This window comes from Phaseolus vulgaris, chromosome 2 (assembly GCF_000499845.2).
Source record: "Phaseolus vulgaris cultivar G19833 chromosome 2, P. vulgaris v2.0, whole genome shotgun sequence".
NCBI classification, from domain to species: domain Eukaryota; kingdom Viridiplantae; phylum Streptophyta; class Magnoliopsida; order Fabales; family Fabaceae; genus Phaseolus; species Phaseolus vulgaris.
The window spans coordinates 48,416,120-48,441,978 of NC_023758.2; the positions used below are offsets into that span (position 1 = coordinate 48,416,120).

The 25,859-nt window shown below is 32.9% G+C and overlaps 4 protein-coding genes across 5 annotated transcripts; all 4 read left to right on the plus strand.

Annotated features, from left to right (window-relative positions):
* The first annotated feature begins 826 nt into the window (after positions 1-826).
* LOC137812929 (AP-3 complex subunit delta) lies at positions 827-4,037 on the plus strand. The gene has a single exon (XM_068615187.1). It carries the CDS (start codon positions 884-886, stop codon positions 3,809-3,811), a length of 2,928 nt encoding a protein of 975 aa, XP_068471288.1. The 5' UTR covers positions 827-883; the 3' UTR covers positions 3,812-4,037.
* A 3,463-nt stretch (positions 4,038-7,500) lies between these two features.
* On the plus strand, positions 7,501-10,669 carry LOC137812923 (glycosyltransferase BC10-like). Its single transcript, XM_068615180.1, has 2 exons — positions 7,501-8,128; positions 9,850-10,669. Exons 1-2 carry the CDS (start codon positions 7,577-7,579, stop codon positions 10,489-10,491), a joined length of 1,194 nt encoding a protein of 397 aa, XP_068471281.1. The 5' UTR covers positions 7,501-7,576; the 3' UTR covers positions 10,492-10,669.
* Positions 10,670-15,894: 5,225 nt separating this feature from the next.
* LOC137812924 (protein SAR DEFICIENT 1-like) lies at positions 15,895-20,042 on the plus strand. Its single transcript, XM_068615181.1, has 7 exons — positions 15,895-16,182; positions 16,269-16,344; positions 16,551-17,112; positions 18,557-18,717; positions 18,810-19,004; positions 19,314-19,395; positions 19,517-20,042. Exons 1-7 carry the CDS (start codon positions 16,088-16,090, stop codon positions 19,774-19,776), a joined length of 1,431 nt encoding a protein of 476 aa, XP_068471282.1. The 5' UTR covers positions 15,895-16,087; the 3' UTR covers positions 19,777-20,042.
* A 2,678-nt stretch (positions 20,043-22,720) lies between these two features.
* On the plus strand, positions 22,721-25,729 carry LOC137812927 (LEAF RUST 10 DISEASE-RESISTANCE LOCUS RECEPTOR-LIKE PROTEIN KINASE-like 2.1). 2 transcript variants are annotated; one of them, XM_068615184.1, is made up of 3 exons: positions 22,721-23,646; positions 23,893-23,928; positions 24,503-25,729. In XM_068615184.1, exons 1-3 carry the CDS (start codon positions 22,908-22,910, stop codon positions 25,618-25,620), a joined length of 1,893 nt encoding a protein of 630 aa, XP_068471285.1. In that variant the 5' UTR covers positions 22,721-22,907; the 3' UTR covers positions 25,621-25,729. The 2 variants fall into 2 exon arrangements, with proteins under 2 accessions (XP_068471285.1, XP_068471284.1); XM_068615183.1 differs by having other exon boundaries at positions 22,735-23,646; positions 23,890-23,928.
* The last annotated feature ends 130 nt before the right edge of the window (positions 25,730-25,859 follow it).

The window sequence follows — 25,859 nt, forward strand, 5'->3', positions numbered from 1 at the left end:
GAATCATGGTGGTCCTCGCTGCATGCAACAAAACTAGACCATATAAATCTTATAAAGCACATTGTGAAATGATAAAGTAGACAAAGATCTTCAACTTTAAAATTATTTAGAATTTTGTTTTGTTACTTTTATTTTTTCAGTTCACTGTACCAAAATTTGACACAAATTTCTAGCTACATGGATAGTCCAACAAATAATATTGTCTTTTAACCACTACGTGATGGAAATGGAAACTAGACTCTTTCTTCCTACACCTCCATACCTTTTTTGTCACCCCTTACTAAATGTGAAAATACCATTTTATCCATTTTTTATCACTCTCTTGATTTGAAATAATAGACCTATATTCCGGATTACATAATCAGGAACTCATATTTAGAAAAACTTTCGGATTATGTACTCCGAAAGCTAATAACACATCTGAAAAAAAGGCTTCCGGATTACATAATCCAGAAGCTAATCTTGTGTATAGAAAAGACTTCCGGATTATGTAATCCGGAAGCTAATCACCAAAGACTTTCAGATTACATCATATGAAAGCTAATTTTGGATATAGAAAAAGACTTCCGGATTATGTAATCCGGAATATTGAAAAGGGTATTTTTGGAATACAAAAAACTTATGGGGGTGGCACAAGAAGGTATGGAGGTGCAGGAAAAAGCAGCCTGGAAACTATAGGGTGCAATGGGAACTATGCGGTGTAAAAAGAAATGGCCGAGTTTCCAAGGTGCTGGAGCTTTTAATTTGGGCCTCATAAATAGGCTTTAGGCCCAAGAATTGAGCCCATTCGGAGTCATCTCCTTCCTCCGGCAGCAAGATTGGTTTGTACTTGGTTGAATCGAATTGATTGATTCGGTTGGACGCAGTTACAGTGGAATCCCCAATGGCGGGTTCTTCGATCATGGAGAACCTCTTCCAACACTCGCTGGAGGATCTCATCAAAGCCATGCGCCTCCAACTCATCGGCGAAACTACCTTCATCTCCAAGGCCGTGGAGGAGATCCGCCGCGAGATCAAATCCACCGACCAGCAAACCAAATCCACTGCACTCCAAAAGCTCTCTTACCTATCCGCCGTGCACGGCGTCGACATGTCCTGGGCGTCCTTCCAGGTCGTCGAGGTCATGTCCTCCTCCAAGTTCGCGCACAAGAGGATTGGTTACCACGCGGCTTCCCAATCCTTCAACGACGACACGCCGGTGCTCCTACTCATCACCAACCAGCTCCGCAAGGACCTCTCCTCCACCAACGAGTTCGAGGTAAGCCTCGCTCTCAATTTGTTGTCGCAAATCGCCACTCTCGACCTCGCTCGCGATTTGACGCCCGAGGTTTTCAAATTGCTCTCCACCACTAAGGTTTTCGTCAGGAAGAAAGCTATCGCCGTCGTTTTGAGGGTTTTCGATAAGTACCCCGACGCAGTTAGGGTTTGCTTCAAGCGCTTGGTTGAGAATCTCGAGAGCTCCGAACCTTTGGTTGTGACCGCAGTGATTGGAGTTTTCTGCGAGCTGGCTGCCAAGGATCCTAGGTCGTATCTTCCCTTGGCGCCGGAGTTTTATAGGATTTTGGTTGATTCTAAGAACAATTGGGTTTTGATTAAGGTGCTCAAGGTGTTTGCTAAGTTGGCTCCCTTGGAGCATAGATTAGGGAAAAGGATTGTTGAGCCGGTTTGTGATCACATCAGGAGGTCTGGGGCCAAGTCCTTGGTGTTTGAGTGTGTTAGGACTGTGCTCACTAGCTTGAGTGATTATGAGTCGGCTGTTAAACTCGCGGTTGAGAAGGTTAGGGAGTTGCTGGTTGATCAGGATCCCAATCTTAGGTATCTTGGGCTGCAGGCGCTTTCGGTTGCTGCACCCAAGCATTTGTGGGCAGTCTTGGAGAATAAGGAAGCGGTGGTAAAGTCGTTGAGTGATGATGATTTGAATATCAGGATTGAGTCTCTGCGATTGTTGATGGCCATGGTATCTGAGAGCCATGTTGCAGACATCTCCAGGGTGTTGCTTAATTATGCGTTGAAATCTGACCCTGGATTTTGCAACGAGATATTGGATTCCATTTTGAGGACATGTAGTAGAAATTTTTATGAGATTGTTGTTGACTTTGATTGGTATGTGTCTCTTCTTGGAGAAATGGCCACGATTCCTAATTGCCAAAAGGGGGAAGAGATTGAGACTCAGCTTGTTGACATTGGCATGAGAGTTAAGGATGCCAGAATGGAGCTCGTTCGGGTGGGGCGTGATCTGTTGATTGACCCTGCATTACTGGGTAATGTGCACTTACATAGGATATTGTGTGCTGCTGCTTGGGTTGCTGGAGAGTATGTTGAGGTTGCAAGTAATCCCTTTGAACTCATGGATGCACTCCTACAGCCTCGTACCAGTCTCTTGCCACCATCCATTAGAGCAGTTTATATTAATTCTGTTCTTAAAATATTAATTTTTTGTCTGGACTGTTACCTTTTGCAAAGTGATGGTTCTGGATCTTTGTATTCTGTTAACTTAGAAGGGGGGCAGTCAGAGTTGTTTAGTGCAAAAAATGACACTGAGGCTACTGAATTGGCAACTTGTGGAGGTTTAAACTATGAACAGGATGTTGGTTTTAACCCAAGGAATACAGCTGACTATTCTGGAGATCTTTCTGTTGAAAATGGTATAGACAGAGCTGCCACTCATGGTAAAACATTTACATCTACTCTATTGGCAAAGAAGAATTTCATGCACGAATCTATTGTAAGCTTATTGAATAGAATTGAATTAATTTTTGGCCCGCTAATAACAAACCAGGATGTTGAAGTGCTGGAGAGATCACAAAACATACTTTCGCTTGTTCAGTTGATTAAAGAAGAAATTATTGATAATTCTGTCCTGAGTGTGGACACCATAGAAAAGAAAGATACTCGAGTTTCAGCTATTATCAATTTCATGCGTGATGCTTTTACTACGGAACTTGGTCCAGTCTCAGTAAGTGCCCAGGGCAGAGTTGCTGTACCGGATGCACTAGTTCTTAAAGAAAATCTTGATGAATTACAAGCAATATGTGGTGATACTGAACTACCTTCATCAAGTTCGTTTGCCACAGGAGGCCCTCACTGTACCACTACATCCGATGCTTCGTCATCTAATCTTCTGAAAAATGAAGAGTCAGGGCCTTTGAATGAATCCACATCCTTGATTGAACACCGTAAGCGGCATGGGTTATATTATCTTCCTTCAGAGAAGAGTGAGATTTTTCCAGATGAGTATCCTCGGGCAAATGATCCGAAGTCAAACAGTAATATAAATGATGAAGCTGCCGAACTAGTCAAGCTGACAGAGCAATCACTTCTTCTGAAGAAAAGGACAACCCAAACAAAGCCCAGGCCGGTAGTAGTGAAATTGGATGATGGAGATCTGACACCAATTTCAGTCAAAAGGCCAGAGCCTAGGGACGATTCTCTTTCTGGAGCCATAAAAGATGTTCTTCTAGGAAGTGAAACTGGACCAAGTGTGTCTCGAAGTTATCCTTCTGGCAAGTCATCAAGGAAGCAGAAAGAGAAAAAGAAACTAAGCACGAATGATCGATCTGAAATGAAGGAAAATGCAGTTGATTCTGAAAAGCCTGACCTTGAAAGTCCAAATTCAAGTAGCAAAAACCATGGTCATAGTAAAGAGAGAAAACACAGAGGAAAAGAAAAGATTGTTGAGAGTGAAGATCATGATCATAACGAAAAGAAAAAGAGTGGCCACCGACATGGTAGGAGAAAAACTCATCAAAGAGCGAAGTCACCCTTAAATGTGGCTTCCCAAACCCCAGTCATTCCAGATTTTCTTTTGTAGCAGGATTGGTTTGATTTCTCATCACCTGTCTTTATTGACCGAGGCTGTTTACATATTGTATTCTTTGTGCAGAGTTCTTGAGTTAGTTCTGTAGATTTTATACATTTTTTTGGTCATTTGTTATGATTTCTGAATACTATATTCCTTGTTGTCCTGTTTCTGGCCATATATGTCACATAATGAGCATGTTCAAGAAGTAAATTTTCAAGTTGGATGTTGTTTGGCAGCCCTTTTCTAGATGTTGAATCTTTTGCCATTAAATTATAACCTAGCTTGTGGAAATTCTTATACTCAGCATAAATTGCTTGAGAAAACTGGTGGACAAGTGCTTCAATTTACTAATTTGTAATATTAAGATCAAAATGCTAGTTTAGAAACGTTCATGTGTGTTTGGAAAGGTATTTTATAAACTTTATATGATATTATGATTATGATAAATATTAGAAATGTTCATGCTCTGTTTGGATAAAGTATTTGAGGGAGAAATGTTAATTTGAAGAGGATTTAAAATCCTTTCTATTAAAAGCACCCTAGCTATCCAAAAAAAGGAACTTCTCAAGTATTCAAAATTCCACCAAAAAATAAGAGGAATTCGAAAACCCTTGCTTGCATTTGTTGCCTCCCTAATTTGAACTGCCTGCTTCTCATTATCTCCTGTGGATTTGGTTTTCCTTATCTTCTCAATCTCATGGTTTTGCAAACTCTAGCTTAGTAATTGAGATGCTCATGGAATCCTATATAGGTTTTCAAATTCTACTATTTTATTGATTTCAAATTCTATTATTTCATATTCAGTCATAGGTTTTCAAATAATAGGAGCTCTCATCTTGATATTTTAATTATTTCTGTTCTACGAGATTTTTGGCTTGCTTGTCCCAGTATCCACTGGGTATTTTTTTTGTGTGGAAGTAGTACTGAGAATGATCGAGCCTGTGATTGTAGTTTGATTGCCAGGAACCCTACTTGCATTTTGCACATAACACAAGTACATAAATCTTACGTGGAAAGTAAAGCTTAGTTGAATACGAAAAGAGAAGAGGAGACATGAGAAAGATAATGGATTTAGTTGGAAAATTATGGATGAGGACTGAATATGACTGAATATGAAAACTACGTAGAAACTCGGAAGCTATATATATATATGGGTGAAGCAATTCTTACTAGCCATAGCTTGACAATGCTATCCAAAAATTGGCATATCTACGTAGTCATCACATCCACCATTTTTTCAATGTCTCGGAAAAAACTCATTAATGATATTTGAAAGGCTTAGTCGAAAAGTTCTGAGAAATCGAGAGATCATTATCTCATAAAAATCAAGTGTAATTAGTAAAAGATAAAAGAATAAAACAATTTTGATATTATATCAAAGTTCAATGAATAAGTTAAAAAAATTAAGAATACATCAGCAAATTTTAAAGTGTAAAAAGTAAAAGTCTAATAAGATTGTACTTGATTAACAAGTAGAATATAGAATGTTTTTTAGAGAGATTATAACTTAATCTAAATGATTTTGACTATATAATTAGAATACCTTACAAATACACTCACATGTTCGAGAGAATCTAACCTATTTAAGAGAGTCCAAGTCAACCCTGTTCAAGAGAGCCAAACCCACCTATCCGAAAGAACCAAAAACTCATTTGATCATAATTTTTATTTATTTATTTATTAATATTTTGCTATAGAGGGAATCAAAGTGTCCCATATTATAATTTGGGTTGCATGGGTTTTCACGGTCCTTGAAAGTATACTTGTTCTACTTAGGAAGTACTCACATTAGAGAAGAAGAAGGAGTAGCACCAACCCACACTTGAAGATTCCAAAACCACCCAAAGGAATTCTGCTCAGAATTATGAAGAACCCAAAGTCATCAATGTTTGAGAACTCATGGAGACTCTTAAAAAGTGAGTGCCATTTTCAAATCACTCCAAGAAGAAGCTAAAAGTCCATATCTTTCTTTCGTAAGTTTCTTACTACTAATATCTAAATTCTCATTTTTTTTTATCAACAATGAATAAATAAAGTAAAAGTTTTCAAGAATCAAGAAAACTTCATCACTAAAATACATTAAATATCACATTCTACACCAAATATTACATTACCCAAACACTGATGCCCTTTAAAGTTGGAAGGAAGTGGAAATGAAGTGTTCTCTTTAAGAGGATTCCTCCAAAAATGTTGGGTGAGTGTGAAGGGTGTGGTGGAAGTAAGGTTTCCGATATGTGTGGAATGTACTGGAAGTTGTAAGGATTTAAACGAGGAATGTAAAAAGAACGTGAGATGTGGTTAGTGCAATAAGAATGGATTTATTAAATCCCCTTTTCATTGTTAAGGTTCTCTTAGTTTTACTTTTTGAAAAAAGTTCAAAAAATTGTTGTTCATCACATTTTAACATGCACTCTTATCTTTCCTTTCATGATATGTCACATCAAACATAAGATGATAAACAACATTAGTTTAATGCTAAAGTCCTAGAGTGTGCATTGCAGAAAGAACCAAAAGTGAGTGAGAATTGTAGTAATGACGACAATAATTGTATTTAAATGTTATAAAGTGAAAACTTTGTGTTATTGTTTTGTTACAGTTGTAATAATTCAAATGATTTTGACGCCTAATGAACACTGCCAAACATAAAAGTAGAAAACTTTAAATGCATCAAATGTAGATTCATTTTTACTTTGTAATAAATGGTCTCAATTCATACATTTAAATATTGTAGTATTCATTTTTAATTTCATTGGTTCGATTTTCGAAAAACAAAACAAAATTGAATTTATTTATGTAAATCATGATAAACTATTTATATTTTGGCCGTCTCTTCTTGCACATTTATAATAATATAGTGTCCCTGTTTTTTTTGTGTTATTTTCATATTAGACTTTTCAGACATGTTAAATGAATCTTCCAAATTCTATAATTCTGAAAAGAAAAATTATGTTATGAACAGTATAATTTGTAGTTATAAAACTGAATTTTGGAATGAAATAACTGAAAAAATGTGGACCTCTGGTATAAATTAAAGAATTTTTTACCATTTGTTATTTATTACACATCCATTTATTACTATTAAATATATTATTTATACTATTTATACTATACCTCACTTAATTTAAAATTATCATTTATTTATTTATTTATTATTATGTGCTAATGATATGAAATAGTCAATACTAACAAACTATGAATTAAAATATATTAAAAACTAATGTATTGATAAATGTATAACAATATTATTAAATATTAATGCATAAAAATTAATAAGTATATTATAACAACATTCGCATCGATTTTTTTAATATTAATAAATTAAATTAATTTGTATTGGTACTTTAATAACGTATACTTTTATTAATTTAATACACATAAGCTAACATATGTATAATAATATTATTAATAACTATAATGAATTTATATTTATAATTTAATAACTTATTCTATTATTATTTTATATTTCTATTATTGATTTTAATATCATTAGGATTATTTATTATTTTATATTTCTAATATTTAATATATTTTTATGAGTTAATTATATTTAATATAATATAAAAGAGAATACGTTAAAGAATACATTGTTAAGATTTTTTTTCTTCTTTTATCCTTTTTTTTATATTTAAAAATGAAAATGAAATATTTTCGTCAAAGAAAATGGGCAATGATTTTTTGTATAGGAATATTGACCAGCTGAGTCAAATTGAGAATGCAGATGAATTTAAGTTTCTCTGTAACTCACATTTTCTTGTTGCTCATATCACTACCATCATGAAGGCTAAGCAGCTAGAACGTTCTCTTGCTGCTGCAAATTTCTTGAATACTCAATCACACTTGTTCAACATCTTCTCTCATGTCCTAGCATTTGCCTCTGGTTTGTTCATTGGAATCACCATCATCACTTTCTCCCTCAAAAGCTTTTCCCTCAACTTTCAATTCCACCACCTCTCCCTTCCATCTTTGCCTGCTCCTCCTTCTTCTGCTTCCATCTCAACCTCACACAATGAGACAAAAGTCACCATCTTTACTCCAAACGAGTCAAGGGGTTTCTTGAGGCCAACCATGGCTATGCATGGCATGACAGAGGAAGAGTTGCTGTGGAGAGCTTCTATGGTTCCTAGGATTGAGGAACTGCCTTACAAACAGACCCCAAAGGTTGCATTTATGTTTTTGACAAAAGGGCCAGTCTTTTTGGGTCCACTCTGGGAGAGATTCTTCAAAGGAAATGAAGGGTTCTATTCTATCTATGTCCATTCCCATCCTTCTTTCAATGACACACTGCCTCAAAGTTCTGTTTTTTATGGCCGCAGAATCCCAAGCAAGGTCAGTGTGTCCTAATTCTTCCAAGTTAATCAACAACTTTTCAATTGGGTGTGTTGCATTTCATGTGTTCTGTCTTTTGTTTCATTAGGAGATCCGAAATTGCAGTTTTTTCATGTCATAGGCAAATCTGCAGAAGTTCATGAGTTAGCATTGACTTTTGTTTTCTGTGAACGTACTCAAAGTGCAAGAATTATAATTGACTGTGTGACTGAACTGAGATTATTTCCGCAGTTTTTGGATTTACAAGTGCCATATTTTCCAATAACAGTAACCTTTTGGTATTTCATGGCTTGAATGAGACGGCACACACAAACCGTTTTTGATTTGATGTCAAACATGAGGTGCTCCTCAATAAACGCCTTATTTAACGGTATCCTCACTAGTTTGTGTTGTCTGTTTGTGAAGTCAGAAAAAAAAAACTACAACTATTTCCTATGATTTTTACTATGTTTCCAACAACAATTCCTTCTGCAGTTACTTATCAATAAAATTAATATTTTAATGTATATATATATTATAAAAAAAAATATTCAAGGGATTTTTATATGTGTCGAATGATCTGACAGGGTTGTTCTCTTCACTACACATCCAGATGATATGTATTATTGGCAGATAACTAGTTCTGAACTGAAGTGCTTTAGAGGAATCTACTTGCAACTAGTATTATTCTATAATATTAAATGAGTACTATTCAAATTCTCAGAAAATTCTAACTCGGGTAACCCCTGTCTGCATGAACTTGAAGAGTCATTACTATTAGTATTTGAGATTTCTTCCAATTAGAGATGAATACTCACACCCTAACCAATTAGACCAGAAAAATATATTTTTCAATCATCATTGATGCATTACAAACTACAAACCGTGAAAGAATAACCTTTGTATCTCTCATCATGTTTTCTTTAAGACATGTACATTGAGTATGCATATAGAAAAATGTAAGTATCATATATTTAAATGTGCAATACTTATGAAGAATAAAATAGAGAAGAATATAAGAACATTTTAATAAAACTTTATTAGATCTCACATCAGGAAAGAATATTCCATAATTTATAGGTGGACACTTCATCTAATAAGTTGATTTTATAAGATTAAATTAGACTTAAAGTCCAACTCTTAACATAGTATTAGAGTTTATCGGACCGTTTATACTTTATAGTCTCAAATACAAGTTAACAGATCTTTGAAGAGGTCTTTAAGGGGATGTATCAGAGATAATGACATTTTATAATATTATAACATATTTATAATAGGTAGAGTGTAAAGTTTTTTTTCTTGTTCTTGTTGGTTGCTTCCAAAGTTCTAAAGGTTCTATACTTTTCTTTGATTCCACTCCTTTTGCAGCTCATACAAAATTCTATTCTCCATTTCCAAACTTTTAAATGTCCTTTGTCAAACTTTCCATAATTCCTTTCTTCATACTGTCTGTCATATGCAACAGACAATCTGAACAAGGACCACATAAAAGTTCTTACCACTTTCTTTTGTATTTCACAAGGGACTTGTATCACTTTGGGCCTTAAAGTATCCACATTACTCTATTATTGGACACGAGCTCAAGCTCATTCTTTATAAAAAAAATGTCCAAGAGAATCATTTTCCCATTGACCCCTTTACACATTTAAAGCAGAGAGTGTTTTGGTGAAAACTCCAAGATAGTTAATAGAAGTTAGTTGAATGAAAGCATGAATTTGATTTGTTGCTGTAACATGATGCAGGAGGCAAGATGGGGTGAGTTCAACATTGTAGGGGCAGAGAGGCGTCTACTAGCCAATGCACTGCTTGACTTCTCAAACCAACGTTTTGTTCTGCTCTCAGAATCATGCATTCCTTTGTTCAACTTCTCAACCGTCTATAGCTACCTCATGAACTCAACCAAGACCTTTGTGGAAGCCTATGACCTGCCAGGTGCAGTGGGGAGAGGGAGGTACAGCCCCAGAATGAGGCCACTGGTTAGGCTTTCTCAGTGGAGAAAAGGGTCCCAATGGTTCCAAATAGACCGTGCCCTTGCCACTGAGATAGTATCTGACCAACTATACTTCCCCTTGTTCAACAAACATTGCAAAAATGGATGTTATGGTGATGAACACTACTTGCCAACTTTTGTTAGCATCAAGTTTTGGCAGAATAACTCTGACAGAACTTTGACATGGGTTGATTGGTCTAAGGGTGGACCCCATCCAACAAGGTTTATGAGAAGAAATGTAACCATTGAATTTCTGAAGAGGCTAAGGCATGGAAGAACATGTCAGTACAATGGGAAGAGCACCAATATTTGCCACCTGTTTGCAAGAAAGTTCATGCCACAGGCTTTAGATAGATTGCTCAGGTTTGCTCCACAGATAATGCAGTTCAACTGATTTGTGTTTTCTCATGCTTTTTTTCAATCATTTTTACTTCAAATTGAGTGCTACTAGTGAAATATTTAAACAGAAGAATCCATTGTATACTATAAACAAAACATTTTATAACATGTTTCTCATGAAAATGGGTGTATTTCTAAACATAATGATATACACATATCAGAGTTTAAATTCAGTTTATTTGTGCTTTTTCGTAGTTTTTTTTTATCATTTTATAAAGATCAGAGTTTAAATTGAGTTTTAGTGAAGTATTATTTGGACATAATTATGCATTGTATATTATTTTACACGAAAAATATTTACCCCTTCTACAAATAAATATCCTGAACTTAAATGTTATTTTAATTAATCCTCAAATTTTATATGTAAATAAAAATTTAAAATTTTAACTCCAGTCCAAATAATCGTTGAATTTGACTGTTTTTAGTGTAGTTAAATGTTATTTGCTCAAAGAAATTGACTTATAGTTATGAAATGCAGATTATAATAACTTGATGGTTATTATTATTACTGAAAGGAACTTCGCATTTGTTGTAAACGATACTAACAAATTACTTGAATTTAACTTTCAGAATAGAAAATAAACAAAGCTATAAAAAGACCATTTACGTAAGTTTTATGGAATAATTAAGGAGGCTTCGTGCAGTTTTTTGAGGTTTAGAGTCATGAATATATGTTATAACTTTCCAAGTGAAATACAATACTAGAAAAATAACAGGGACATGAAGAAATATAAAAAAATAAATTATTATATATATAGAAATAAAGATAACACTAAAAGACAATCATCAAATAGAAACCATTAGTTACTATATTAACTAAATTAGATACCATTTTATAGACTAAAAAAATTTTTGATTTCTAAATTAATTTTTATTATTGTTAAATAATTTTTAAATTGGTATCTAATTAGTTACCAATGTTTTAACTACCAATTATTTAGATTTTAAATTTGGTAACAAAAATTTTGGTAGCTAATTAGATACCAATTTAGAAACTATTTAACAATAATAAAAACTAATTTAGAAACCAAAAGTTTTTTTAAGTTTCTAAGATGATATATAATTTAGTCACTGTAGTAACTAATTATTTTTTGTCTCTAAAATTAGTTTCTATTTTATGATTTTCTTTGTTGTTACAAGTCTAATATAGATTAAAGGAAGAAAATGTATTTAAACTGTCTTTGACTAACTCTTAAGAGCGAGACTATATTTTTTACTTGGAACAATAGTCCCAGTCGAAGACTAAGAGAAAGAGTTTACGATCTCCATAAACAGCATCAATGTTCCGATCTCAAATCCAAAAGATATCATCATTAAAATTAATCACTGCATCCAAAATATTGTGTAATTTAAATATTTATAATCTGTCACAATTTTATCCACAATCTATGAAACAAACTAATAGAGACAAACTTTTGTTGACAGCCAAGCTACAATTTCAATTTCCAATGATTCAGTATTTGATAGAAAAGTTAAACATTGTTGGTGAAGAATAATGAAGAGTGGTCAGCATACGAAATTGTGTTTGAAAAGATATGGAAAATTGTTGTATGAATATTTACAAGAAAAGTTGGAAGAACGAGAGTGAGTTGTAAATAATTGTGAGTGTCCCGTGGACCAAACAGGAACAGAAAAGTATTTGCAAAGTACTGCGTTGTAACGTAACATTACGGAGAAACCTCGCTATACTTTCACATCACTTTCCTTTATATGTAAAACAAGCAAAATCTTGATTTTGCACCCAAGAAAGAAGACAAAAGTAAACAGAGTTTAGTAATTACAGTAAAAACTGTTTTACATGGTTATTTAATTACAAATAATTGATATTATGCTTTCAAGATTATTATTACTATTATAAAATAATTGTAAATTTGTTATCTATGGTGATTCATGATTGGGAGACAATGTAATATAATTAATTAATAAGTTTTTCTTAAAAAAATTAAACGAATGAAGTTATAAGAAATAGGAATGAGCATATATATAATGAAAAAATTGTAGTTGATATAGGTGAAAAGTGAAGTATGAGCAATAATGATTGGTATGAAGGTGAAGAAAAGTGATGGGGGCATAGGAAGGAACCTATAAACTTCGTATTGGTGAAATAATTGATGTGGAAGTGCAGCACATAAACTTCCTTTTGCCCTTTTTGCCCATTGTCATCTCCACATTCTTAATATCTTATAATTGAAACAAGTTGGGTCCTACTTCTTCACCGAGTGAAAAACCAGAAACAATTCATATCATTAGACAAGTGTTGGTGACATTGTTTGTTAGGATTTTCTAATGTTTACACGTGAAATTTGTTAAAACAATGTTCATACAAAGAACTAGAGACAAATTGGTGAAGAAACAAAAAAATATATAATAAATCTCCAACACAATCCTCACGTTGAGATATCGTGAGACTATATAATTTGTTCCTTGTTAGTTGATTTTGATTATTTTTTTTTTGGCAAAACTACTTATTGACTTATTTTTGTGTAAGGATGAAGGTGTTTTGTGAGCTGATGAAGGTCTATATTGTAAATCAATCTGTGTTGCGGATAATGTTTTAATCATCTTTTTTCTCCGCTGAGTCTTTTTTCTTGTTGAAGATCCCACATCGACTAGAGATTAGAGTCTTTTATTGTATATAAGTGGGTGCAAATCTCAATCTCATGAGTTGGTTTTATGAGTGTAACTTTCATTGTATATATTTGATGTTATACTGATGAATGAGAGAGAAAAGTTTGTAGGTCTATAATTATTTGAAATGAACATTTTTGTGGTCTTATTTATGCACACTTACTATTTGTAGATGGATTGAATATCCCAAGTACCCTTCTACTTATTTATATATTTTTTTCTGATTTTTTTTTAATTTGTTCCTTCTTTAAAAAGAATGATATAGTTATTTCTGTGAATTCCGCTTAGTTTGTTAAATTCTTCGAGACCAAATTCTAGCTTTGCTACAATATTCGTTGGGCAAATTTAGAAGCTTTAATGGGTTAAATTTTTAATCTACAAGTTGACACAAAGTAATAATAAACGTTATTTCTTGTCCATTCATAGACAATTGTATCAAATTGAGATTTTTAAATAATTTTCCTCCCACCTTTTTATTCTTTATTCTCATCATTATGTACATCCTTTCAACTTAAATAAGTTTTTTTGTTCTTCACGCTGTTCCTTTCCTTTGTTCTTGTTTGTCCTCGATAAACTTCTATCACTTTATATACTGCATAAATTCTAAATTTGATAGTGTACTTCCTTGCAACTAACTAAACAAACTTGATTATGCAATACAAGGAAGAGAAAAGAGAAAAAATCATTAATTTGATTGCATAATAATATTTTGCTTGATGAGTACGTTGAGTTGATTATTATATGAAATTAAAAAATGTATATTCAGTAGTAGTAATTTGGAAAGAATGGGTAATATAATTTATTTTGTTAATACTAATTTTTTTTATCAGCAATAATGAATAAATAAATATACATCATTTTAGAGGTGTTTCAACACTTATACAATTTATCAAAAACAGTCAATCAACAAAATACTAAACAAACAATTACGAGATGAACTTTAAGCCTAACTCAACCCCATAAAACCAGCTCATAGGATTGAGGTTTGCACCCACTTATATAGAATGAAAGGCTCTAATCTCTAGTCGATGTGGGATCTCCAACACAAACTACTCAAAAGTCATCCAAACTACTCTAAAACAAAAACTCAAAAATCATAAACCAACAAGCTAAAACCAAAGTTAAATCGAATATAAACAGATCATAAATTCAAAATATCAATATGAATGAGAAAAACAAGAACATGGAATTTTGAAGAAAATTAAATACTAAACTTTCAATTGTTAATAGTAATGGAAAGAAAAGGTTAGGTGGTTTGATGGTTATGGGAAAGATGTGGCCCCAATTGAGTGGCTAAGAAACAAAGTATGACCTAGAATTTATAGTTATATTCTAACACTTTGGACTTTGAAAAGAGTGTTTAAGATATTAAAATAAGTTGATAGTATCATGATTTGGTGGTATATACAAGTTATTAAGATGACGGAGAATCCTTCCCAGAACCGCGTAATTTGACCAAACTGTTAGACCATCACAAAATCTTACCATAACAATCCAATATCTTACATCAAATTTACTACATTTCTCATTCACTTAAACAATCGTCTATAATATACCTTACACTTCAATTTCCATACACTATCGTTATAAAATAATTTACAAATACAAATCATAAAATTTATTGTATTTTCATTCTCCATATCTGCAAATGAGTTTTGAGATTCTAAGTAATTATAAGATTTTTCATCTAATTTGCATAATTAAAATATGATGGAATAAGATTTTATATTTACTGTACCAATAGATCTTGAAATAAATAGTTTAATAAGGTTAAGTTAGACTTTCACTTTCTTAATACGGTGTCATTTCTAGTATATATTACGAGAGTTTGCTGAATTTATCAGATCATCCATAGTCCCGTCGTTATCGGATCACTTATAAATATTCTTACAAGAAAATCAGTAAATAGTAACCAAATCTTGAAAAAAAAAATAATTAGTCACTATATTAACTAAATTAGAGACTAAAAAATTATTCATATCTAAAGTGGTTTCTATTATTAATAAAAATTTATAAAATGGTTTATAAATTTGTATCTAAATTAGCCTTAAGTTTTAGTGACTAATATTTTAGATTCTAAATTAGTCTCTAAAAGACTAATAGAAATTAATTTAGAATATAAAATAGTAGGTAGCTAAAACCTTGGTAGCTAATGAGTATATACCAATTTAGAAACTATTTTATAATTTTTTATTAATAATAGAATCTACTTTACATACCAATAATTTTTTTAATTTATAAAATTGTCTCTAATTTAACTAAATAGTAACTAATTAATTTGGTATCTAAAATCAGTTTATATTTAATGATTTTCTTGTAGTGTATATAGTTTCACGCACGAGTTGACAGTTTCGATGTAAAGAGTGTGTTGGAAGATCAACTAAAGATAAAGATTTTTCATAATATACAAGTAGATACAAATCTCATGTGTTTTTTTTTTTTTTGGCTGAAATTAAAGAAAAAGACAATTCTGGGTGTTGATATGAAAAGGTTATAGTTGAAAAATGTTTGGAAGGAAAAGCATGGATGTTGAGTTGATGGTTTGTTAATGAGATAATTTGTTTCTGGGTCCTACGTTGGTGTTTTGGTTTGGTGTGTATGTATCTATGTAGATGTACGTATTTACGAACTTTTTTCTCACCGCGGGAAGAAACATAATAAGGATTTGGAGGGTTGACTTTGAGGGTGTTGACGTCCAAGTCTTTACATCATATGATACGCTTTCTCGGTTATAACATCTTAGTTACTTCGATGCTTCCTCCGACATTCCAAGAATCTTCTTTCACCTTTTCTTTTTCTTTTTCCTTTTCTATGTACTAATATAAATTAAACTCTCCCAATTCCACACTTCACACACTTTCATTTCTGGTATAAAATGCAGATCTCCTTCTCCTCATCTTCACTGTAAGCTACACCAACCCCTCATTCCCTGGTCCCCCAAGATCTCTTGCACACCAAAAAAAATGGCTGCCAAACGCTTTTTGGATGATTCTGATCAAGATACCAATAAGAATGGTGATAAACGGATGAGACCTGCACCAAGACCTTCTTTTGCTTCGTATGTTCCGTTTATAAACCAATTTCGTGTTCTAAAACTTCTTACTATATCTTTTCTAGATTCAACTAAATCTATCTTCTTCACAGGGTAATAGGAGAAGTCGTCATGGTGAAGAACTTGCAGAACCTTTTCTCAGGCTTGGAACCCTTGCTTAGGAGAGTGGTAAGTGATCAATACCCCTATGGCATAAAAAGTGAAACATAGCTTACTTTCATACATGCCAAGCAAATAAAAAGTGTTGAATGCATGTAATAAGCTGATTTTATGAGGTTGATATGAGAAATACGTGATGTTTTGATATGAGAAATACGTGATGTTTTGTTCATTGGATTGAGTTTTCTGATGAAAGTTCATGATTAATTTGTCAGGTGAACGAAGAGGTGGAGCGAGTGATGATGCATTGTGTTCCACGTTCAATAACCAGGTCCCCTTCGTTGAGGATCGAAGCAATGGAGCAACCAACAAGCTATGAACTCATGTTCGAGAAGAAGCTATTGCCCAAGATATTCACAGGAAGCAGAATAGTAGACACGGATGGGAACCCCATCCTTGTTGTTCTTGTTGACAAAAGCGGTGGTCAAAGGGTTCGCACCAGTCTCCCCCACCCCATCAAGCTAGAAATCGTGGTGCTTGATGGAGATTTTCCTTCCAATAGTAGTGATAACAACGAGTCATGGACGAGTGAAGAATTCAACAACCGCATAGTGAAGGAGAGAACAGGAAAGAGGCCGTTGCTGGCAGGAGAATTGAATCTGACCATGAGGAATGGGATTGCACCAATTGAAGACATTGAATTCACTGATAATTCCAGTTGGATAAGAAGCAGGAAGTTCAGAGTTGCTGTCAGAGTTGCTCCTGGGACTAATCAAACTGTTAGAATTCGTGAAGGCATGACAGAACCAATTGTTGTTAAGGATCACCGTGGTGAATGTAAGTATTTTCTCTTTTTCTAACTTTAACTTTATCAATACCAAATAGTTTGCATACACACACAGCTGCCATTTTTTTTGTCTTGTTTTTTTAGGATGAATATATATAAGTATTGTGCTATGCTTGTTAATTGGTGTATATAGTTTCTCGGTCAAACGGTTGCCTCTGTCACATTAAACTAAACTAGAAAAATAATATGTTTGATAGCTTAGAAATATACAAGTATAGTGTGCTTTTGTTTGATTTTCTTTTGTATCAATCTTACTGTAAACTTGTTTTTCTTCTCTTTTTCCGATACCCTTTTAACATTTTGGCACAAACTTACTATCAAATATATAATTTCTTCTGTGGATATGGTACAACTAGTCATTTGAAAGATTGTCTGCAAAAAAAAGTATCTTCAGTCAACCTATTTAGTCTAATATAGTTGCTTCAGTAGTTCATTGGAGAATAAACACTTAATATAATATTATCAATTAGTCAATTATTGCTGTTACAATTTGATCGATCCAAGTAGCCTGTCATGAGAATCTGGAAGAAAAGGGAGACAAAAAAAATGGTTGGTGGGGATAAATAAGTCAAAGTGGCGAGTTACAGAACTATAGAAAGAGAAAACTACAAAAGAGAGTAATGATGATCATAGTTTTCACCTTGATAAAATTATGATGCGTTTCTGGAATAGTTTACTACGCAGAAATTGATTTTTTTTCCTCTTGTGGATACAAAATTAAACCAAAACAGTGAAAAGTTCTCAGTTGTTAAGGCATCAGTTTTTACAGGTTTTGGACTTTCTGTGAAAAAAAGTGTTGAAACGTGTGTAAGATTGAAACATTCCAAAATTACATTAGAACCTTGGTGTGAAGATAAAGCTATCATTATATTACTAAAATTGTTAAGAGATTGTGACTTCAAATATATTAATCAATATCAACATCGTACTTTACAGCAATAGAAAAAGTACATTGGCCACAGCTCCTACAAGACAGGGCATTTCATTTTCACCCTTTCCAGCAAGCAACAACAGTGCAATATTGATCCCTTTATTTTGTTTTCATCTTTCTTTATTTGTGATGTCTGGAAAGTGATTGATGGTCAAACATACAAGTAATTGTGAGGGCTTTGCTTAGATCACAACTATGGTCCCACACCAATGTAAAAAGCTAATAATACATCAACACACAGTATGAATTTAAGAAAACCCTCACTTTTAGAATTCTTTTTCATTGCAATTCATACCAAATTCAATGGTTTCAAAACCACAGTGAAGCACGTTTCAAGTGGGCATTTAAACGAATTGTGATGAATTGATGATTGAGAGTTTTTATTTATTTTTGGATCATGAGGCATAAAATTAGGTACAGTACTTAGGTTTATTATTCATATGTTGATACTTGTGTTGTTTTGTTGTCCTATATTGAATATATATTTTTTGAATCATTTGAAGTGTACAAGAAACATCACCCACCTATGCTCAACGACGAAGTGTGGCGCCTAGAGAAGATTGGGAAAGACGGAGCTTTCCACAAAAAACTGTCCAGAGAGGGAATAAACACTGTGCAAGACTTTCTCAAGTTATCTGTTGTTGATGCCCAGAGGCTCAGAAAGGTACATATCTTTATTACTCGATTCCTTGTATTGATGGAAAACCAGGATAAACTTGAGAATGGTCTTTAATCATTTGTATTTGTTGGAACTAGATTTTGGGCGTTGGGATGTCAGAGAGAATGTGGGATGTGACAATCAAGCATGCAAAGACCTGTGAGAAGGGCAACAAATACTATGTCTACCGTGGGCATAATTTTACCATCTTTATGAATTCCATATGCCAATTGCTTAGAGCTGATATCAATGGCCAAAGTTTTCCAGGAAGAGAGCTAAGCAACCTCACAAGGGTAAGTAACTTCACACAGCAAGTTTCTTTTTCGTTCTCTGATTGGTGTTTTAAACCATTGATATGTACCTACCTAATTAATAGTTGCTGATAGGACGACGGAATTAGTCTTTGAAATTTAAGTCTTTAGCTACTTTTGATAGAGTAAACACTCAGCACATTTATTCTATCTTCACATTTATTCTATCTTTTCATGTTAATAAAAGAAAAACTCAACTTAGAACCTTGTTCTGTCACTTCAAATTATATAACTTTACAAGGTCTTGATTTTGATCCTATAATTAATTTCAATGGGTATGTACATATGCAGAGCTATATGGAAAGATTGGTGAGAGAAGCATATGCTAAATGGAATCAGTTGGAGGAAATTGACGGGGCTTTGTTAAGCCAAGGTATAACATTTGTTCTGATTAATCAGTGTGTTCTGTAATTCATTCACCTGTGCAGAACTATTCTACAATCACAAATCCTATCCCTGAAATTCACTGACATTAATTTATGACTCTATTATAGGTGAGAGCATGGAGCAAATTCCAAACAATCTTCAAGCATCAGTTATAGCATATGATCAGAACGACTACTTTGGTAATACCTCTGCAGAAGGAGGCAACTATGTACCAACCCATAATGCAGAAATTGGGTGCAGTGAGTGGGGTGTGAATGCAACATTTGCCACAACATCCTTAATAAGTGGCATACCTTACAGCTTCACAGATTCACAATCTGACAGTGGCATAAGGCCCTCAGTTGATGGTGCCACAAGGTGGAACTAGGAAAATTTTTAGTACTTGACTTTCAGCTGTAAATAAGAGTTAACAGTTGAAGAATCAAATTAGGTTTAGTGACTTAGTGAGAAGTGTTGACCCATTACATAAACTTTGTGCAGCCTCTCTTGGCTTATATTGGGCTCACTCTCTTTTTCTCTGTTTCTGGTTAGGCCAAGTGAAATTGTCAATGTGCCTGTGTGTTGCTATGTTTTACAATAAGTTCAGCAATCACAAAAAAAATGATGTTTTATGAATGATTAGAAATTATCCAATCCTTTGGTTATACTTTCATGCATTCTTTATCATATCACACAACAAAGGAAAATTCTTCCAAATAAGTCTTTCTAACATTTTGTAGCTAGTTGATGCCACTTCAAGCATCACCAGATCACTTTCCTTGTAACCTGAAACCAACTATAATTGTGTTACTTGTTAATTAGTCCCTAAATAATTCAGTTTATATATAGTCTTTAAGTATAATAAACAAAATGTCTTTAACTTTGCAAAATCAAAGTTTTAGGTAATAAACATGTGTGTGACTCTTAAAAGAAACTAATGTAATCATGAAAGTAGTTTACTATAAACAAAAGGGTTAAACTACAATTTATTTCAAAAGTCTAGTTCATATAGTGATGTTAGGTGGAACAATTTAGTCTTTTTTTTTTCTTTGTTGCATATTTTTTTTTTATTGAGATTTTTCTATTAGATAAACTTAATTGTTTTTATTAATTTTTTTAACTTAGATCGATAACCTACTAAGAATATTATTGAGATCGAATCTAAATCATAACACTACACAACTCTCAACTTCATACTTTTTGAGTCTAGAGGTTAAAATCTAAATCATAACACTTTGTCTTAACTTCTTTTTTTATAATATTTTCCTTCTTCTATGTTTTTTTTTTCGATGTGTTTTGTTGGTAAGAATACTAGTTTCGTGCACCTTATTACTCTATGTATTGAACGTCTTTTAAGTCATTGATACTCGAAAACTTCAAAGTTTCATCTATATGACGAGATTTATTATAATTTATTTATAATGTCTGAAAACATGACAACTTCCATCATAATTTTTAAATATTTATAGATTTTGTGTAAAATGTGTGAAAATATGGCAAGTTTTCATCATAATAAACTTTAAGTGTATGGTGAGTTTTCATTATTTCTTTTAAGATATAATACCACTTTTGATTTGAAAGATAGGTGGCATGTTAATATGATTAGAGAATAATTTGTTAACATAAAAAAAAAAGAATATAATTGCAAGAATATAATGTTGTCATTTATTGTCTGATATGAAGTTTTTGAATTTTAATGGAGTTTACTTTATCTCAGAGTGCTTAAAAAAATATAAAGTAATATATGACCCAATTAATGATATGAAGGTGAAACCTAAATACACAACTAATTATATGTCTTATACACAATTTAGTCATATAAATTTTTAAATTTATTTTCGGTCTCTATATTTATGTATTTTTTCAACAGTTATTTTCAATTTAGTTATTTCAATTTCGTTAATTTCATAATTTTTCACATATAATTAATAAAACCACTATAATTATTTTAATTCTTTATCTGTATCATAATTTCATGTTTACTTTGTTAAGTCTCAATTTGATTTATTTTTATTTATTCATTTTAGTTAAATTGGGTCACTTAAAAAACTATTTCCTCTTGGTCTCTTTCCTTTGTATATGCTCCTTTAAAATCATTTTTTGTAAGAAAAAGTAAAAAATATAACATCCATAATAATTGTCTTTTATTCCTTCTGCTGCACACAAACACAAATCCACACACAAACATAACTATTTTTCCATTTTTTTTATATTACTGCTGCAAAATTATTCTATTACTTACTTCTTCAATCAATAGAATTCCTTAATTAAAATTGTATGTATGTATAAATTATTCACCAACTAAATAAATTTTCTGGGTATCTCCAAAAATATTGAACATATTTCAATCTATAAATGTTATTGCACAGAAAAACAAATGAGAGTAAAGAGGAAGGCAAAGAAAGATTATAATTGGTTAAATGTTAGGGTTCAACTTTCTTGTTTCCTATAAAAATCTGAATTTATCTATTTTGTTCTGAAATATAATTTTCATATTTTATAATCTTTCCGAAATAAAAAGGAGTGGACTAAAACTTTTATAGACTACAAAAGAAATACCAGTCAATTTATTGAATTGAATCAAGATTTTTGTTTTGTTTCAAATAGAATGTATTATTCGTTTTAAAACCTCTTTTATATATATATATATATATATATATATATATATATATAATTCTAACAAAAACTTAAACTTTGTAACTTTTTATTGTATCGAAACATCTTTATTTCAGTAAATAAAAATACAATCTCTCTCACACAAGAAAGAAACATTTACTATGACAGTGTGATCAACACGTTGATATAAATATCTCATTTTTTGAAATTTGATGCACAACTTTTACTTTTAAAGTCATATCTTACAATTCACTTCAGAAAATCAACATGTGGTTGGTTGATAATTTCTACATATTAATTAGTGCAAAATTATATTATGGGTGGTGACATGATAAACCCAGCAAATACTCGCTAGGATAGGATCGAAATGACTCTGATACCATATTACAAAGTGGACTTTAAACTTAACTCAACCCCATAGAACTGACTCATGAAGTTGAGATTTGCATTCACTTATATACAATAAAAGACTCTAATCTCTAGTCGATGTAAGATCTCTATCGAAAAAAATATTTTTTAATTATAATATGGTGTATGAATGTCAACATATTAATATTTATTTCAAATTTAGACTATACCATATCATAATTCAAACTCATATATATATATATAATTTTCTTTATAAGTTAAATTATTTTTTATATAAATTAAAAATTCATTTTTATTGAATGTGAACGTGAACATGAGAAATGGAGAATATATTCTCCTTGTCTATTACGTTGTTTTTCTCATATTGGACCAGAACTGTCTTTAAGTCTTTGCGACACGAAAATTCAACTTTGTTGCCTCCCAGGAAATTTCCTTCATGCCTCAGATGTTGGAACTTCTGATTAATCTTCACCTGTATGTTGAAACTCACCCTCTTCTTCCCAATACTGAACAGGCTATGTTGTATTTGTCCTAATGTTCATCAAATTTGCATTTCTTTGCTTTTTTGCTACCTTGTTTCTCTTCTTCACCAAAACCTCTGGGAGCCACAACACATCATCCTCACCAGCTTGTCTCACTCAACGCTGCACTTATGGACCTAACATTAGCTACCCCTTTTGGCTTACCCATGCTGATCAACTTTGCGGTTACCATGAACTTGGCCTTTTCTGTTATGGAGGCCACAACACTTTTTCTCACATAGGATTATACTATAGGGTGAAAGATATAGACTATGAGAACCATAGGCTTCATCTGGTGGATTTGGACACTTTCAATGAAACTTGTCCCAAGGCACTCCACAGTGTTCCCTTAGGCAACCTACCACTTACTCATTCCCCCATGAACTTAAACCTTAGCTTTTACTACAACTGCAGTAACTACCCTTCTGGGGTCCCTTCTATCCCCTGTCTCACTTCTGGGGTAAATCAGTCTTTTGTGTTTGTGTTGGGGAATGAGACCAAAGGTTTTGACTGGTCGGGGAACTGTCAGGAAAATATTGTGGTGACTGTGATGAAGGATAAGATTACAAGTGATGGTGACTTAATCAGCCAATTTGCTGGTGCCATGGATGAAGGGTTCGTGCTTGAATGGCACACTGCTTCGTATTGCGTTCAGTGTGAGGCTAGTGATGGAGTCTGTGGCTACAGTAACACTGAGAAGGAGGTGTTGTGTTTCTGCAAAGATGGAAGTACAAAAAACAGCACATGTGATGGTAAGTTTGTTGCCAAATATTTTGGAGATTAAAGATTATGATATTTCATAATATATAAACCTTACCTAAGTCAATCTAAAATTGAGTTTTCACTTGGAAATCAACTAAATAAGAATAATTGGGCATTATCATGGTTCCAACAATTTCCACATATTACAGAATTGAGTTTTATTAACTTCTAAGAATTGAAAAATATGGTTACATGAGTTTTACTATTCAACTGATCGTGTTCTGTTTCAATAGCAGGGGGAAGCAGTGCTGGTTTGTCAAGATTAATTATAGGTATAATTTATGTCTTGAATTATATTTCTTGTTTCACAAAAAACTGTACTCACTTTATAATCTGTTTACAACCTCCTTGATACAATTTTCGATAACAGAAACCTTTAAAAGTAACTGTGTCTGATACATCGGAATCACAAATTTGCACATGTGCTAACTTTCTCCTAAGTTTAGGCAACGTAATCTTATTAAACAAATAACTCCCAAAGCCTTAGATTTTATTGACCAAGTAAAGAGAACAGATTAAAAGAAATATACAACAAATATAAACTAGGATTCTCCAGAGTTGAAAGAAATTAGTCATTTAAAGAAATAAAGGAGAAACCTCTGTGAGATAAGTTTCATGTTTAAAGAAGGAATTGATGACTTGTCTGTTGTTACTAGTTCAGGCTTATATTGAAAAGCAAATGATTTATGTGGTTAATCATAATTTATCTCACCGAATTTAGAAGTTAAACTAAACCAAGACATACTCGAAAATAAACGTTCTCACATGATAGTGATTATATCAAAATTTCAGAACTTTCATGTCAAGGAATAGAAGAGCTGAATTACCTTCTACTTTTGCTTACAGGTTTAATTATAGCTGGAGGAATTGGTGCACTGCTGACATGTGTCGTAGTTTACATTTTTAGACGAAAACTGTCACCAATTTTGTCAGAAATTCGGCTGGCCAAAAAGATTGATCGAGACATTGAGGCCTTCATCAGAAATAATGGACCTCTTCCCATAAAAAGATACTCATATTCAGATATCAAGAAAATGACCAATTCTTTTGAATCCAAACTTGGACAAGGTGGCTATGGTCAAGTATATAAAGGAAATCTATGCAACAAATCTCCCGTGGCTGTGAAGCTACTGAATGCTTCCAAGGGAAACGGGGAAGAATTTATCAACGAGGTTATAAGCATAAGTAGAACATCCCATGTAAATATTGTTAATCTCCTTGGTTTCTGTCTTGAAGGCAAGAAGAAAGCTATTATATACGATTTTATGCCCAATGGATCACTTGAAAAGTACATTGGCAACAAGAATTTAGAAACTAATCAACCTTTGAGTTGGCAAAGACTACACCACATTGTTGAAGGAATAGCCAAAGGATTGGAGTACTTGCACAGAGGGTGCAACACTCGGATATTACATTTTGACATAAAACCAAGCAACATTCTTTTGGACAAAAATTTCTGTCCTAAAATCTCTGATTTTGGGATGGCCAAGCTCTGCTCAAACACAGAAAGTATCATATCTATGTATGATGCTAGAGGGACAGTTGGGTACATATCTCCAGAAATGTGGAACAGAAACTTTGGAGGGGTGTCATATAAATCTGATGTTTATAGTTATGGAATGATGATTTTGGAAATGGTTGGAGGAAGGCAAAATATCAGCATTGAAGCAAGCCATTCAAGTGAGACATATTTTCCCCATTGGATATACAAGCATGTTGAGGTGGGAAGAAATTTAGCATTTCATGAAGGTATGACCCCAGAGGAAAATGAGATTTGTAAGAAAATGATTATTGTGGGATTGTGGTGCATACAGACAAGCCCTTCTGACAGGCCTGCTATGAGTAGGGTGGTTGAAATGTTAGAAGGAAGCATGGATCAATTGCAAATTCCACCTGAGCCATTCTTATTTACTCCTATGAAAACTGAAGTGGATATTTGCACCAGTAGTAGTAGCAGTGATTGATTAGAACTATTGTATAATTAAGTTTCCATTTAGAAAGGCAACTTTCCAATACTCTTAAGGATTCTGTAAGTAGTGTAGAATTATAATATATATCTGCATTCTGCTCGGAGCTTTTTTCACATTTTATAGGTACATGTTAAAATAAAATAATACGGATCTGCACATATAAAAACATTAAAAAGACTGATTTGGAAATCTTAAGATACTTCTCAGGACAATTTCATTTTTCGTAAGAGTCC